Source organism: Silene latifolia, chromosome 9 (assembly GCF_048544455.1).
Source record: "Silene latifolia isolate original U9 population chromosome 9, ASM4854445v1, whole genome shotgun sequence".
NCBI classification, from domain to species: Eukaryota; Viridiplantae; Streptophyta; class Magnoliopsida; order Caryophyllales; family Caryophyllaceae; genus Silene; species Silene latifolia.
Genome location: NC_133534.1, coordinates 186,496,349 through 186,514,820, shown reverse-complemented (window position 1 = coordinate 186,514,820; position 18,472 = coordinate 186,496,349). Strand labels below are relative to the sequence as shown.

At 41.4% G+C, this 18,472-nt stretch overlaps 2 protein-coding genes across 2 annotated transcripts; both read right to left on the bottom strand.

The window, feature by feature from the left end:
- Positions 1–11,758: 11,758 nt before the first annotated feature.
- LOC141601994 (uncharacterized) lies at positions 11,759–14,332 on the bottom strand. Its single transcript, XM_074422302.1, has 4 exons — positions 13,754–14,332; positions 13,204–13,704; positions 12,538–12,753; positions 11,759–11,911 (listed from the first exon to the last, which is right to left on the bottom strand). The coding sequence occupies exons 1-4, from the start codon at positions 14,330–14,332 to the stop codon at positions 11,759–11,761; spliced, it is 1,449 nt and encodes a 482-aa protein (XP_074278403.1).
- Positions 14,333–14,380: 48 nt separating this feature from the next.
- Positions 14,381–17,251, bottom strand: LOC141601993 (uncharacterized). The gene is made up of 3 exons (XM_074422301.1): positions 16,936–17,251; positions 15,124–16,893; positions 14,381–14,805 (listed from the first exon to the last, which is right to left on the bottom strand). Exons 1-3 carry the CDS (start codon positions 17,249–17,251, stop codon positions 14,381–14,383), a joined length of 2,511 nt encoding a protein of 836 aa, XP_074278402.1.
- Between the last annotated feature and the right edge of the window lie 1,221 nt (positions 17,252–18,472).

The following is an 18,472-nucleotide window of genomic DNA, read 5'->3' as shown; positions in this document are numbered from 1 at the left end:
TGTTATTGTTAATCCACTGTTGAGTAATTCTTATTGCATATAACTATACGGAGCTATTATTGGGTGTCTCGGAGTTATTATTGGGTGTCTCGGAGATGTGATTGGGTATCTCGAAGATGGAATTGATTATTAAAACGTTGCATATCTTGGTTGCTATTACTATTGTATTGTATTCTTGTTGTTTAGATATTCCTACTCAACCGTTTGGTTGATAGTGTCTTCATTAAAAACCTACGATGAACCAATTATTGGGGAGCAGATTGACTGACAGGTACTAAAGATTAGCTGACTGGGAGCTTGGGACGTAAGGTGATGATGATGGACCATATAGAAGTCTAGCTCACTTAGATGGTTTAATAGATACTTCACTTATTTTTATTTCCGCTACGAGATTGTATTTAATTATTTCTATTAAGTCTTTTGGTTAAGTTTGGAACATTGTAATAAAGGCCATTCAACGTTATATTTATCTAAGGTATTGTGGTTTGCTTTACTTTGTTATTCACTACCTCAGGCAATCTGAGATGGTAACAGCTTCATTAATCTAGGAATGCGTAATTAAGGCTCTTGGATAAATGGGGGTGTTAGAGTCTCCTATGAAGGGAGTGATGAGATTTGGGAAGACAGGGAAGCTAAGTCAGAAGTTCATTGGACCATCTTGGACAGAGGTTGAGAGGTAGCTTACCGTTTCGCAGTTGAGGAAATTTGTGAGTGATCCTACTCATGTCGTGGAACCTGAGCATGTGGAGATTGATGAGCTGTTGTCTTATGTTGAGGTACCTAAGGAGATCTTGGATAGAAAAGTGAGGAAGACTCGTAATGGTAAGACAACTTTGGTGAAAGTTCTATGGTCTAATCATAAGCTAGAGGAAGTTACATGGGAAGCTGAAGCTGTAATGAGGGACAAGTATCCTAAAATTTTGTTTAAGTAAGTTGGTTACGGAGACGTAACCCTTTTTTGTAGGGGGATAGGATGTAATACCTCGTATTTTGCGACATTTTGTTGTTTGTTTGATAATGAAATTATCTTTTAATGAATTTGAATTGGTTAATTTCAGCTATTTAATTTGTTTCGGCCAATTGGGTGATTTGGGTGAACTTCGGGGATAAAGTTCTTTTTAAGGAGGGAAGATTGTAATACCCCGTATTTTGAGGCATGGTTAATGGTTAGTCAGACGGTGGAAATATAAAATGTGCTTTCAAATGTATTTTTAATAAATTATATTAATTAGGGAATTATATTGTGAGACGGAAAATAAAATAAATAATAATAATGAGTCGGGATTTACGAATTGGGCGTGAGACTTAGCCGTGTATGGCTAATATTAATTGGTTAATACGACAATACAAATAACACGATAATACTACAATAATAAGATAATAATAATAGTAGTATAACATATTACAATATTAGGAAACTTCAAGGAAGCTTCCTTTCACCTATCCATACTAGTGTATAAGAAGGGCTTGTGATACCATAAGACTTCATTCACATAAAAACCTCACAAATTACATAAAGGGAGAGAGGGAGGCAAAGAAGGGAAAAGGGAGCATCCATCTTAATTATCGCCTCATGGTATGATATCGTCTCACAATTTAATCCGACTTTTAATATTTAATTCAAGTCATTATTTTGACCACCGTATGACTGACCTAGCACCGTGATCCAAAGTGGACTGACCGGACCCTCTGTTGACCATCGTTGACCGCTAGTCTAGGGTTAGGGTTGTGTGTTTAAATCGTGTATAAGACACAGGTTGTGGGTGGTTGTGACCTAAACTTGGGTTGGTTGGGTGGCTATGGTAATGTCAGCTGTCGAGGGTGGTTAAGGATAGTGAATGGTGGTGCCTTGTGCGGTGGCTTGTCGGTGTTTCACAAGTGTTGGTGGTTGTTGCGGGTTTTGGTTATAAAATCGTGTAATTGTTAGCATTAGGACCACCATGTCTTGACCTAGACCTAACCTAGGATGGGTGATTGCTCGTGGAACCACGTGGGTCAGAGGAGAGCACGGTGGTGGCTGCTAGTGGTGTGTGGTGGAGGTTTTGATTGGTGTCTTGTGTTGTTATTTTGTTGGTGTCGTGAGGATGCTGACTAGGGCTTAGCCTTGACAGTTGTGTGTGGTGGTTAGGCTGGTGGTTGGTGTAACACCCCATCTACCAAGGAGCCTTAACAAGACCTTCCCCAGCAGATAACGGCGTTACCATCTCGGTTGCCCGAGGTCATTAATAATCAAATGTCGATAAAAGAACAATTATATTCATTTACAAGTGAATAAAAACAAAATAAAGGTACAACTCGTGACTACTATCAACTATATGAAATTATCTCTGCCTTGACTCGTGGTAGATTCGTCCCTCCATGCACCCAACTGTGCTCCAGATATCAACCTGCTAAGATCGACTGCTCACCATAATGGATCACGGCAGACACAAAATAAGAAGACAACAGAACAACACCACACAAGGTCAGTAACTAAAGGAACAAATACGAAAGGCAGACACAACACACAATAATACGCAAACACCAACTTTTCCAATAACCCACACACCACTGACTGCCCGAAGGTCCAGTCCTGCAAGATTACCAGTCACAACCAGTAATCCACACTGCCAGTGGGAGACCGCAGCCGTTCCCACCTAAGCCCCGCTCATCTAATCCGAGCGATAACCCATGTTCTTTAATGTGCACATCCCCTTCTGTGGCGGGTTCCACAAAGGGAGAATTAAGGGAGTGAAGTCACTCCCGCAAGTGACCTCACTCAGCCGAGGGCGCACCTCGCGAACCACAGACAAACAATCGCAACCAGCCACGTTATACAACAAAAACTGTCAGCTATAACCAATCCACACCACCAACAACGACACTAAACTAGTTATACACAACAATTGACACTCTAGACTACCAACATTACTGAGTAGGAAAACCTACCTTTAGCAAACCGCAGCGATTCCACGCACGACCATAAGTCAACAAACAATCACCATAACCACCTATAACAACCAGCATAATCATCCATTACAACTACCATAAACACAACTGAAACTAAGGGAGACGATGATGATGATGATAACATACTTATACAAAGCAATCCGGTGTCAAAATCGCTACCCGACTCAAGCATCCCATCCCTAAGGTGTAACTACTCTCAAAGGCCTCAAGGATATGAACCATGGTAAAGGAGAAGTGATATGACGGCATCTAGGTTTGGGAGGGAAGGAGAAGAAACGATTTGGGTTTCACGATATTACGATTTATAATTCCCCGCTGAACTCCCGTTACTCGATCGAGTAAGCAACTTACTCGATCGAGTGACTAACCTACTTGATCGAGTAGCCTCCGCTAGATGGAGTAACCAAAACTTCAAAGGGTTAAAACGTCACATGGTTAACTCACAAGGTTTCCGAAGGTCTAGATAGGTGTCTAAGGTCAGTCAACAATGGTCAACGGGCCTCTAAAAGGACGGGTATTACAGTCTTCCCCCCTTAAAAAGAACTTCGTCCCCGAAGTTCCAACTTATCCTCCTCCACCATACAAGGCAAAAAGGAACTAAGACAACATACAACTGTCCATCCCGACAAGGACAAATACAACCGTTTGTATCTACGACCTAGTTATGAATGCTCACCACCCATCATCATGATCTACCCTAGCACACAACATCCAACACGGCTTCCTAACAAGTCATCAAACATATATTATACACGAGAACAAACCGACACAACCGTTACTTCCACTTATCTCATGTCATTACTCAAGCATAAACCAACACGACTATCTATTTATTCCTCCATCAATCACTTGTCAACAAACATTAGTTATTAATCACCCAAAAGCAGTAGATTATCGATCACTTACACACAAACAAAATAGCATTCATTTAAATTGATTTCCTTTAAATCATTTCTATTACTCCACCATGCAACCACACTTCAATTATTTAACAACTACCACTCAATTATTTAACAACTTTGTGAACAATTACTTGGAAACGAAATACAGCAACATGATAATTTAATCAATAATTGCCAACATGTATACAAATCACTACCAATTACTCAAACAACTACTCAAAATACTATGAGGTTGTCATAACTTTGTCATTTTCCCTTGTGACATTACTCTTCCCCTCTTAAAAGGAACTTCGTCCCCGAATTTCACCTTCAAGACAACTATAACTATTACACGAAGCGATAACTGTTATTCCATATTGACATTATGAACCAATATACTATATATTGAAACTCACAACGAACATGGTACTTCTTTGCTATGACAGAAATATGAACCTTGCATATTAAGACCATATGAAAAGTGGACAAGATAATTACACATTTCGTTATCCCCATTATTATATACGAAATCGATTAGCTTCTTATGCGGCATTACAACACATGCAACAAAATTAAAACCACCATTCAACATGTTACCTGCGACAATTCAATTTATGATCTCGACAAGGGTGAAAGCACAAAACCATATTTATATCGTAGAAACCGTACTTGAAACACGACAGCATGATCACCAACAATGACTAAAGAACATACTAACAACAAAATCCACAAGGATGAATACCTAAAACAAGTTTGAACGAAATAACCAACATACAAAGGCACTCGATCGAGCTTAGAAGTTACTCGATCGAGTTGATGTTACTCGATCGAGTTCATAAGCTACTCAATAGAGTACGTCGAGTCCAGAGAGCATTTCTAAATCACACCTACAGTTACTCGATCGAGTAAGGGGCACTCGATCGAGTAGCCACATGTGAAAATCCTCCAAATGGGCACGTTGCAAAACCAAGGAAACATTTATAAGTCGGAATTTCATTTCCAACACCGCCAGTGGTGGACCGCAGCCGTTCCCACCTAAGCCCCGCTCATCTCCATCGAGCGATAAACCCAAGTCCATTAATGTGCAGATCCCTTTTGTGGCGGGTTCCACAGAAGGCGAATAATGGGCGTGAAGCCACTCTCGCAAGTAACTCCACTCAGCCAGGGACGCACCCCGAAGAACACAGACAGATACACAATAACCATAACACCAAAATCAACAGCCGTCTGAATCAATCAACAATATACAATCACAATTGTCTGAATCAATCATCAATCACTAATTACAGCACAATCACCACACATATCATGTAACTAATACTGAGTAGGGAAAACCCTACCTGAAATAGCAATCACCAAGATCGTCACAATCAGCTAATCACAATCGTTCTTCAACGAAATCATCTCCTATAAACACACAATCATACAATCACAATCTAACATCAACCATACTCCCCAAAACACCCAAATTACCCAATTAGGGTTTAAACCAAAGTTAACGGATCAATATAAAAACAGTACAAGGATCTTACCCACAACTCTACGGACTCAACGACGCAAAGAACACTGAATTCCGACGACTCAAGCCTTGAGATTTGATAACAATGCGAAGAAGGAGAAGTAATGTAACTTGTTGTTGTCTTTTATGAAACTTAGAATAGGGTAAAATGAAAAGAAACTGACGAAAGATGCTTTTATATCCTTCTCGCGTTACTATCAAAACCCGAAAAAATAACCCGTAAGACTCACTTACTCGATCGAGTAAGTAACTTACTCGATCGAGTGCCACACATACTCGATCGAGTACCCATCAGACAGACTACTGTTTCGTATAAAAACATACTTACTCGACAGAGTAAGCCCCACTCGATAGAGTACCCATAGACATATAAAACCGTAGTATTACAGTCTTCCCTCCTTAAAAAGAACTTTGTCTCCGAAGTTCAATCCATACTCAAAACAAACATACAAACTCGACCAAGATACAACAACGCAACTAAGAACTCAAAATGAAACCCCAACCTATAAAACATGAACTCTTAACACCAACTCCACCAACTATGTCTACCTCCGCAACATGACACGATATCGTATCCACCACATTATAGCCTCTCTCAACACTAACTCCATACACTACCGACTACCATCCACAAACGCCGCTAGCTCTGTTTCACTAACATATTATCCACTAGAAAATCCAATATCAAGATACTCATAAACATCAAATGGAATGTTACATTCTACCACCCTTAAAAGGAACTTCGTCCTCGAAGTTTACTCACACTCATAACCTCATCATCCAACTGTCAACCCTATCGAAATATTCTCACACTCCTAAACATCACACTACTATAAGCACGGCCATGACCTTTAATAAAATCAATCACAACAAAGCTCCATCCTTTATGCTACAGCAACACTCTACTTCCAAATATACTATAACATGCACAACCATGAAACTCTCTTTTATCGCATCCTACTCCTCTTAAGACAAATGTTACGTCCTCGTAACTCACTAATACTAAATCCTTAGCTATATCTTTTCATTATCCTCATCACCACCACATGTCAAAGATAACCGCCTATAATGTAAACACTAACCATTCCTATATCCAAGGCTCTCTTACTTAAACAGTTCTCATACCTCGATTCACTCGGCAAACAACCTAACCTATACCACAAAATCTTTAGCTGAACCAAAACTTCAATTGTTCCCTATTACCGCCAAAACGACATAGTCCTATATACATGCACCTATCTCCACACTCATAACTCACGATCCACAATCATTACACACACTCACACTAGATCCTCAAGTTCTTTTCTTTCATTACCGCAAAACTCATCCATAACTTAACATGATACTAATTTCCGACACCCTATACTCATTGTCCCAATCAAAGATTATGAACCACTTGCAGCTTTCAGATCAATACAACACATGTTCCACCATTCACTTGTCATTACTATTTCTACCAATACCTCATCTTAAAACAAGATCAAAATTACTCAACCTCTCACAACTGTGTCTCATCAACAGAATATCGCTATACCATGCCGGCAACAGAAACATACACAGCTATCTTCCATATCATACTCTACCCTCACACCCAAGCTGAACCTGGTAAGAAACATAAATAAATAAAACAACCATCTTTATGTACAACCCGAAACTCACAGGAAGCAACCTCAAACAAAACAACAATCTATGTATAACTGGTATGTACTTCCGAAACTCGAATCGTAATCATCCCGCCTACTCCACCACAACCAGTGACGGCATCGCAACACCGCCACCAACAGCGCGATAATACCCGCATCACAACACAAAGTACAGTGTCTGGATCACCACCCGAGGCACAACAACCACATCGATAGACATCACAACCACATACAATTCCCATAAAATCTGACTTAATATAACTTTTAGGACAAGAAAACTTACTCAAAACTGCTTTACTACATCCCAACACAACATATTATACGGAATAAACAGACAAGAATCTCATGAATATCATCCATGCCTTTTCACGGGATAAACATATATCATGAATACACATACAACTATAACTAGCCATGCCAGATCACCCAAACTATCACTTTTGAACCTCATTCCATTAGTTTATCGTACCCAACATAAATCACAAAACATTCATATAACAACTTTATAACTATCACACCCTACCATTTCTCGTGAGATCATAACCTCACACAAACATTTATACACATCATAGACCCGTAATCACATCCAACTAGTCAATCCTGATCACGTAAGTTACCATCTGATAAAGGTTGCCTTTCGCCCGAGCTTAACTCGTATGCCCCTCATACACATTCTTCCATTCGCATAACCAACACCTTCTGCCATATATAACCATACAGCTAACACTCACTACTAGAAATCGCCTCCTAAGGCTACTGTAACAGCAAATTTTGTATTGCGATAACTGAAATACAAAACAAGGAAACAATTATATTTTTATTAATAAATATCAAAAGTACGTGTACAATCTCTAATGTATCCTCTGATTCTAATATGCCGTAAGGGGTACGTGTACGGGGTACACGTGAGGGGTACGCGTGTAGACAAATTTAATTGCTCTACGCGCGATGTAAATTTGATTTCTTGAGAGGGTCGCGATGACTTGAATCTCTCTTGAAGGTTTGAACTTGTGATTGAATCTTCAACGCAGGCGGCACGATTTGATGTGCTTGTTGACTGCTTGCAATGATTTTGACAGAGAGGATTTGTAGGAATTTGTACCTTGTTCTCTCTAGCTCCTTTGCAATTATGAATTTTCAACCCCTTGAATGAATGAGGAGAGCTCTATTTATAGAGTTTCAAATCTCCTTGTTGGACTTTGGTGGTCACAGGCCCATTTGTGGGTTTATAAGCAACCTTGGCCCAAATTTGATTCTTTCTGGGTTTATTGATCCGAACAACTCCTTTTGTAATCCGAATCAGCCCATATTTCATTTAATCGGGACAAATTAATTAAATTAAGTTAAAATTTGGTATTAACTCAAAACAATTAATTCATTTTATTTATTCGGCACTTTGATAAATTTTCCGTGCCTACAAATTGCCCCCTCGGGACCTTGTCACGTGCACCTCTTGGTGTCTTGACGTGGCGAGGTCTCGATACATTTTGCTTTAACTTGGAAGTCGGTGATGAGCATCCTAACTTGTCGTGAAGGCAGCTCCCCTTGATTTGACTTGACTTGGAAATAGATAGTTAACACCCTTACTTGTCGCAAGAATGATCCTTTTTTTTGTCACCCTGTCATTATCTGACTTGGCGGGTGAATTATGCTTGACGTGGAAGTCGAGGTATACCCAAACTTGTCGTAAAGGTAATTTTTTTCTTTCTGACGTCACCCTGTCATTATCTGACTTGGCGGATGACCAGTTATGGAGAGCTCCTTTGAATTTTTTTCTTTACTTGGAAGTCAATGACACCTCAACTTGTCGTAGAGGTAGCCCATTTGTTCTCTTGTAATGTCACCCTATCATTATATGACTTGGCGGATGAATTGTTTGTATGACTTGGAAGTCAACGGGAACCCAAAACTTGTTGTATAGTTGACCCATCATTTTAATGTATCCAGCCTAAAATAGCAATTATAGGCCCAAAATTAATCTTCTAGTCAACCAAATATACTTCGAAGTCCACGCGAACTGCACTATATTTAGGAAACATGAACCAAGTGCGGGTTTCCTTATTTCCTTCTTTTTGCCTTGTCAATAAAATTCCATATTTTGCAGTAGGGTTAAGATTCAAATACGATCCCGAAAGCTATATAAGGAAGTTACACCATCTTAATTCCTTTTCTATTCAAAGACCTTATCAAACAACCATTCTTCAGCCTAAGAGAGACGCTACCCCATCATGTTTTTCGATTTGAGATTAATCATCGTAACGGAAGACATGTATCCTTCGTGATGTTATTTTGTCTTTTGGCAGAGTGGAACTCGAATCTGGGCTGTCGAGACTTGTGACAATCCGGAGAGGAACAATACGGGTATGTATATTCATCTCCTTCTTTCGTTAATTTGACTTTGTTTTTGTTGTCTCGAACTCTTTATGATTGCTTGTGCGCTGGTGGCCCTTTTGTACTTACGCACATACATCCCCCTATAACTGGCCATAAGAAAAAAAAAGAACTTGCTTTATATACTGAGATAAGAGTATGATTTGACTTGGATACTCGTACTCTGGCTAAGAATTCCTTTGCTCTATTTCAATTGAACTTTTAGAATGGCGCTCGTATGCTTTCATTTGTCCTTTTTTCTTCCGGCCCCTGTTTTCGACCAATTTTACATCATGGAGAATGATCTTTGACCCTAAAGCTTCCCATATTCACAAAATTTGCAGTCCCACGATTCCGAAATATCGAATAGCTCGGATTTTCGTTATCGTTTGATCCCCCAACGACCTCAGCAAAGACCGTCTCAAACAATCACCCTTTATTTTTTTGTGCGTCATGTAGCTTTAGTTTGCCATGTATGTGCATAATTTTACAACATATTGACGATACTTTCGATCGAATTCAATTCCTTAACGCAGATAACTATTTCTTCTGAGTTTTCAACTTTTGCGACGATCCGAACTAAAAAGCCGCTGAGGTATGTGCATCTCGTCCTTCTCGCCTTTCAATTCAGCAACATGTTCTTGTCATCTCACAGCCTTACTCCATGATGATTTGTTTTGTTTCCTCTTATTACCCTTGATGGCTGCATGGCTTTTTTTATTAATTAATTGTCTTAAATCCACCTTTACTTTCTTCGGTTTCTTTTGCAGGTCATTATTCGGGAGTACTAGCTTGTTTGAATACTTACATCCCGTCTGATTTGTTTATTTGATGCACTTCACATTCCGATGCGGTATTCGGTAGAATACGCCATCTTTGGCGCGAGTCTTCTTCTTCATATATTTTTGCTCAAGCTTCCATTTTGGTGTAGTTATGTTCTTTGCTAATTTCCCATGTCATTGAGTACAACACAAAGATAAAATCTTGAATTAGCTTGATATCGAACTGCCCTATTCTGTTTTAGTTGCATTTGTCGTATGTCTCGAAGTCCTTCTCCTTTTTTTTCCTTGATCTGTTTTAATTTTACAGCCATGCCATGATGTCCTACGACATCTTCACATTACACAGGAATACCTAGTCTCGATGACAATTTAACGGCAACGACGATGCGGAGGGGCACGGGCAGTAGATGTTGACGAAGTAACACATGAAAGACAACTCTTTGCAGTTGCAACTTCCTTCTCTTTTAATCAAGATCCCATTAGCGCTGCTTGAACTGGTGGCTAAAGAAAGCCATACGCACTTCGTCGCTTTCGGCAGTCCGATACTTGATGACGACGATGTAAGGTCTTTGACGCCGTGGGGATGTTTTACAGTGTTAGCCACGGAAACTACGGAGTACTCTATCTTTTATATGGTTCGCTTAAATGAGGCATGGAAGAACTCATCTTGTGACAATAAGGAACACATGCTGTGGGTATGAACAAAAATATTTTGTAACCCATGTTCTACTGCGAGAGTTTGGCTATTCTTTTAATTACATCGGATGAGTTCACTCTTCATTTTTTAATGGTTGTGTGCACCTTATTTAATTATATTGTGTGTATTTTAGCTTGTCCCCTCCTTTTGCTTGTATGGTTGTTAGCTTGTTGTATATGCAGGGGTCTCTTTTGATCAAGCAATTTTAATTCAAAGGTGCAATTTTATTTATCCACCACGGATGATTTATTATTTCAGACAAGCTATTTCAGCCTCCAGCCGAGTTGTCAAGTGAATCCATTTTGGGTCATCGCGACAGAGTGAAGACTTATTACCTGTCAGGGTGAACCCATTTTTGGGTCATCGCGACAGGTTGTGTTAGGGTGAACCCCTTCGGGTCATCGCGACACAGTTTTGAAGACTTATTGCCTGTTAGGGTGAACCCATTTTTGGGTCATCGCGACAGGTTGTGTCAGGGTGAACTCATTCGGGTCATCGCGACACAGTTTTGAAGACTTATTGCCTGTTAGGGTGAACCCATTTTTGGGTCATCGCGACGGGTTGTGTTAGGGTGAACCCATTCGGGTCATCGCGACACAATTTTGAAGACTCATGCAATGAACCTCTTTATGAAGACTATTATTTCATTACGCTCTCCCCTTGAGGCATGCCGGATGAATACGCTTCTTGATTTGATGTCTCTCCGACTTGTAAAAGATTTCCACATATTCTTTATATTTACTTGTATTTGTCCTTTTTTTTTTGCAGGGATGCAACTCGCAATGGATCTGACTCGTCGACTCCAAGAGAGTACGAGTCACTCCTGGATGGGTTATCTTGGGTTCCCATTGGAGTTACCATGCAATGAACTCGCTCGTCGATTGTAAGGAAGTTCCAAGCCTTTATGTGCCAGATTGCTACATCATTTCATCACCTGTATGCGATGTAACCCTCTTTTTTAAAGATCTATCCAAGGCTAACCGTGAAGCAAATAGTGTAAAGACCCAGCTCAAGCGGAACTCATCATCGATTAAGATGGCCTTGCTTTTACAACCTTGGTTGATGATTGACTGTAATTTTAGCCGTACACAGTTTAAACTCTTGCGGGCCAGGAGTAATTATTTTGCTGTAATGTTTTTTTGGTTTTTTTTTTGGTGTGGCTGCACTTGAACAAAGTGTTTGCTCAAACTGCCTACGTACTCGCAAAGCTACCAAGATGACAACTTGCAAGATCAAACCAACGTAGTTCAAGAGAGGGATTTTTTTGTTTGGAGGTATGGCTGCACTTGAGCTACATGTTCACCCAAGTTGCCTACGTACTTGTGAAGCACAAAGTGTATTTCACAAGATCAAGCCGACGTAGTTCATAAAGGAAGAAAGGAGTATTTTTTTTTTTTTTTTTTGTATACAGTTTAACCTCTTGCTTATGAGCTTGGACTTGCAGTTTACGCTCTTGCTTAAGAGCCTTCACTGTTGGGATTTAAGAATAGTAACGCTTCAAAAACTTCCCATTGATTGGGCCTACTCGAACGCCGTCTTCATCCACGATTTTGTAAGCACCATTTGTATAGACCTCCTGTACCACGTATGGACCATCCCACTTAGAGGTGAACTTGCCAACTGGCTTGTGAGAGGTGATGATTGGTCTTCGTACTGCAAGGACGAGGTCTCCTACTTGGAAAGAACGAGGGCACACCTTTTTGTTGAATGCGCGTGACAACCTTGATTGATAGCACTGGAGCTTTTGTTGAGCCTCTAATCTCTTTTCATCGAGAGCTTCCAAATCTGCTAATCGTAATCTGTCATTTTCGTCATCCGTGAGTCCTTCTTGAATAGCGATGCGCAAGGAAGGGATTTGTAGCTCTAATGGCAACACGGCCTCTACTCCATACACCAACGCATACGGGGTTGCCTGAGTAGGTGTTTTGTATGTGGTACGATATGCCCACAACGCCTCCCCAATTCTTTCATGCCAGTCTCGCTTTGACTTTGCTACTACTTTTCTCAACAAGTTGCAAAGAGTTTTATTAAAGGCTTCAGCCAAACCATTTGCAGAGGCATTGTACATGGATGAGTTGTATTGTTTGAACTTGAATTTTTCTCCCAGACTTGTCATCAGATGGTTGAAAAATTGTTTCCCATTGTCAGTTGTGATACGTTGAGGTACACCATATCTGTAGATGATTTGGGTTCTAATGAAGTCCATAACATTTTCTTTCTTCACTTCCCGTAGTGTGATGGCTTCTGCCCATTTTGAGAAGTAGTCAGTGGCAGCGAGGATATACTCGTGTCCATTTGAGGCCTTTGGAGTAAGAGGTCCCACAACATCAAGTCCCCAAGCTTCAAAGGGCCATGAAGAAACAGTAGGATGCAACGGCTCCGGCGGTTGGTGTATGAAGTTTGCGTAAAACTGACAGGGTTCACATTTTTTCGCAAAGTCTATACAATCTTGCACCATGGTTGGCCAGTAATACCCCATTCTCTTTACGCGATCATGAAGTTTAGGCCCAGATTGATGAGCGCCACAAATTCCAGAGTGAGCTTCATGCATTGCTTCAACAGCTTCGTCCTTGCTTAGACACCTCAACCATTGGCCTGAGAAAGAACGTCTGTAGAGCGTCCCTTTATAGTGAATAAACTTTGGAGCACGTCGAAGTATCTCAACCTTGTGTCTGGGATCATCAGGTAATTTTTGGTGGTCCAAGAAATCAATGATAGGTTGACGCCAATCATCTTCATCAGCTGTGTAGACGCATATCGTGTTGGTTGTGTCTATATTTTCTTCTCCTTCAAGCAAAGATACTGCCCAACGGTTGCAGACTGGGACTTGCATAGACTCTTCGCGCCCCAAAGGCCAAAGTGGCTGCAAGATTAGCAAGCGCGTCAGCCAACTTATTGTCACTCCTTGGTACATGACCAACATAGATGTCGTCAAGTTGATTCAGCAGTTGTAATGCCCGTTGATGGTAGGGAATCAAGTCTTCCTTTTTCACTTCATATTCGCCAAGGACTTGGTTGACCACTAACTCTGAGTCTCCGTAGATGTCCATATCCCTGACGCCTATTTCAATCGCCATTTGAAGGCCGAGTATAAGAGCTTGGTATTCTGCCATATTATTCGTGTACAACTGAGTAAGTGTAAAGGCATATGGCATGCGATGATTTTGAGGAGTTACAAACACAACTCCAGCTCCAGCTCCATCTTGCCTTGCAGCACCATCAAAGTACATCTGCCATGGAGGTAGAACGTCCACGTAGAAAATTTCTTCTCCTGGGAGGTCATCTGAAATTTCCCACTCTGCTGGCACTGGATGATCAGCAAAGAAGTCGGCGATAGCTTGACCTTTCACAGCCTTTTGAGGCACGAACACCAAGTCATACTGCTTAAGCAACATTGCCCATTTCGCAAGTCTTCCAGACAAGACTGGTCTTGAGAGTATGTACTTGATTGGATCAGCTTTTGATACCACATGTATTGTATGCGCCTGCATGTAGTGCCTCAACTTCTGGATGGCAAACACCAAAGCAAGACATATCTTCTATATAGGCGCGTAATTCAACTCAGCTCCAACCAAGGTACGACTCAGGTAGTAGAGTGCTCTCTCCTTGTGGTCTTCAATTTCTTGAGCACACATTGCCCCCAGTGAGCGTTCTTGTGCTGCAATGTAGAGGACAAGTGGCCTTCCTGGAATTGGTGCCCCCAGCACTGGCGCGCTGGCCAAGTACTTCTTGATGCTATCAAAAGCATTTTTGCATTTTTCATCCCATTGAAATGGAGCATACTTTTTCATGAGATGGCTAAACGGCTGGCAACGCCCGGCTAAGTTAGAGATGAACCTTCGGATGTATGCCAAACGTCCTTGCAATCCGCGCAACTCTTTCAATGTCTTTGGTTCCGGCATTTCGTTGATAGCTTTGATTTTTGTTTGGTCAATTTCAATGCCTCTATGCCTGACCACAAAACCTAAGAACTTCCCAGATGTGACTCCAAATGCGCACTTGAGTGGATTAATCTTGAGTTGACATTTTATAAGTCTTTCAAAGACGGTTCGAAGGTCTTTGATATGGTCTTCTCTTTTCTTTGATTTGACAACCACGTCATCAACATAACACTCTATTGTTTTATGCAGCATGTCATCAAAGATCTTTTGCATTGCGCGTTGGTACGTAGCGCCAGTATTCTTCAATCCAAACGGCATCACTGTGTAGCAGAAGATCCCTTTTGGGGTTCGAAAACCTGTTGCTTCTTGATCTTTAGGTGCCATATGTATTTGATTGTAACCAGCAGTACAATCTATGAATGATAGGGCTTCATGACCAGTGGTTGCGTCAATCATCAACTCTGTAACTGGCAAAGGGAAGTCATCCTTCGGGCATGCATCATTAAGGTCTCTGAAGTCGACACATATGCGCAGTTGTCCATTCTTCTTTTTGACTGGGACAATGTTTGCTATCCAGGTAGAATATTTGACTTCTCGAATGAAACCTGCATCAATGAGTTTATTGACTTCCTTTTCAATTTCAGGTACAAGTTCCGGCCTGAAACGACGTTGAGGTTGCTTTTTTGGATTGGTGCCTTTCTTGATTGCTAGACGATGAACTGCAATTTTTGGGCTGAGTCCAGGCATCTCCTTATAGCTCCAAGCGAAGACATCCTTGTATTCGACCAACAACTTGTAGTACTCCTCTTCTTCTTCCTTAGTCAGCAGAGCACTGACATAAATGGGGCGAGGATCTTCAGTAGTTCCCAAATTGAGTTCCTTGAGTTCATCCACAGTCGATTGCCCCCCGTCTTCAAGTGTTTCAGGGGCCTCATCGGCCTCAACTTCTTCATTCTCGTCAGGTATCTCTTCTACTGTGATGTGATATGACGACGTTGTAACTTCTAAATCTCCTGGCTTCTTTACACCAGAAGGACGTGAAGATGAAGGAATAGGCTCAACATTTTTTGGCTGGCCTGTGAGAACTAGTACGCGCCTCCTTGCTTTGAGTGGCTCATGCTGGATGATATCTACTACTTGCATACGCTTCATGCGAGATGGTATTGCGCTTCTCAAGTCATCGCTTACTTTTACTTCTTCTTCATTTGGTGTTGTAGAATTTGAGAGAGGACGACCCTCACCGCTATTCTTCTTGGGAGCCCCTAGTCTACTGAAGACTGTCTTTGATGGACCGCCCAAGCGTTCATGTATTTCACTCTTCTTGTTTGTGCGCAACGAAAGTGTTGATACTTTGACTTTACTTTCTCCTTGATTGCCAAGCCTGGTAAAGACAGAAATGTGTTTGGTTGAAACACTTGGTCTCCCTAGCCTTGTAAATATAGAAGGACGACACTTCTCTGCAGGTGGACTTATTCGATCGAAGACTGAAGATGGATGCATCTTTTCCTCTCCTTGATTTTCTTCGACCTCTTCTACTGCGATGTGCTGAGAAGACGCAGTAGCCCCTTTTCTACGAGCACCAATCTTCACAGGCGCAGGAGACTTATATCCGAGCCCGGCCCTGGTCACCATGAAGCTCCCATCTTGCTTGAACACTTTATGTTGCGCTTTGTTAAGACCGTACGGCTCAACTTCTATAACTTTGCCGAGAGGAGTCGGATTTGTTAAGTCATATCCAGCCTTCGCAAGTAGCTTGTAAGCATTGGAATCAAATATCCCCTTGTTTTCCTCACTTGATGCTTGACTGGATGAACAGACGAAACCATTCGGAGGAGGTCTCACAATCTTCGTTTGAGATGAACTTGGTAGAGGTGTAACGACTTTGGCCACCCATTCCTGCTTGAACACCAGACTTGACTTTTTATCTTTAGGCTCTATCTTTGGTGTTAGACACTCTGCAAAAGGACTCTCCCCATCTTTGCGGCGAGACTTTGGGATGTAGCGTAGTACTGGTGGTGTAGTTTTCTGCGGCGTCTCTTGCTTCTTGGGTGACGCAACAGGAGTAGCTGTTTTACTGGCCTTGTCTACATCTTTCTTAACATCATTTTCTTTAGCAGGACTTGCATCTTCATCTTCTTTGATGATGTTCTTTTCCCGCTTACCTCCTTTTCCTGTTGAAGAGATGGTGGTTGGCATGAACTCACTGGAAGTACCATTCTCTTCAAAGAATTTTGTATCAGCGAAGAAAGAGTCGACCTTAGAGAAAGGTTCGGCGTCTCCGTCTATTTTCCTTTCGCCACCACGATAATATTTCAAGCATTGATGGAGGGTTGAGGCGACAACTCCATTCTCGTGCTTCCAAGGTCGTCCCAGCAATAGTTTGAACGATGTCTTGCCATCCATGACATGGAACAATGTATCGGAAGAAAGATCACCCATGGTAAGGTTCACACATATCATGCCAACCGCACGCTCCCCATTCAAGTTGAAACCATGAATCATTGTTCGACTACTGGAGAGTTCATCCATCGTGATCCCTAATTCGTTCATGGTAGCTTTTGGCATGAGATTGACTCCTGAGCCTCCATCTATTAAAATGCGCTTGACCTTTTTCCCCCGGATGTACCCAGACACATAAAGTGGCCTGTTGTGAGTCTTGGATCCAAGAAGTAAATCCTCATCTGAAAAACTCAAGGCTGCATTGCATGAGACACATCCAGTTGATTGCTCAAGAGGCTCAATTTTTCTTTCATCTTGCCCGCATACAACTCGGGCTTCTCAAGTCCTTGAATTATCAGCTGACGCTTCTCTTTAGGTAGATGAAAGATTTGCTTCCATCCCATGTTTGTAGGAAGGGCGTCAAGAGCAGCCACTATTTCGTTCTCCTTTTCAGAATGCAACTGTTGTGCCAATACCGCATCATCTGGGCCTCCTTCCTCTATCTTCTTTTTATCATCACCACCTTCCGTAGCTGAGACGGTGCACACGGTAACCTTGTTTAAGAAGTCTTGTGGGAAGAATTCTTTTAAGGTGACGGGACTCGGTGGTTCTTGCTCAAGTACATCGATAGGCAAGACATGTGGTTTGATCACTATTTTTGGCTTTTTCTTTCCCTTCGTCTTGCGAGGTTTAGTCTTCTTTGATTGTTTTCTTCGACGGTGAACAGGTTGCACTATCTGTCTTGTTTGTTTCTTTGACGTCTTGCGCGTAACCAAAGTCCAACCTTCATCGTCATCTTCATGCTTCTTTTCCTCATTCTTATTCTGAGGAGGTAGTTTTTCTTCCAATGACATTGGAGGTAGCAACGGCAATGACCCTTGGATCTGTAATGCCACAGGCTCAAAACTTCCGAACTGCAACATATACACACATTGTCCTTGCCGTATAATTGGCTCGTCAAGTTGCTCCAGGACTACAGTAGTTTGATTTGTGGTTACTGTGTCCTCCAAGTCAAGAATGATCTTCCCTTCCTTGGAGAGCTGCATGATCTTCTCCTTGAGTGTTATACACTTTTCAATAGGATGACTCACCAGCCTATGATAACGAGAGTAATTGGGATCGTTTGTCTTGTTTGCTTGCTCAGGGCGCTTGGACTCTGGCAATTGTATAACCTTCTTTTCCAAGAGATCATCAAGCATTCCGGACAAGTCAGAATCTGGGAATGGATATTTCTTAGCCTGCAACTCTTTCAATGTAGGCTTGTCTCGATGGTAGTTGTAAGAGAATGACTCTTTCTTCTTTTCATACTTA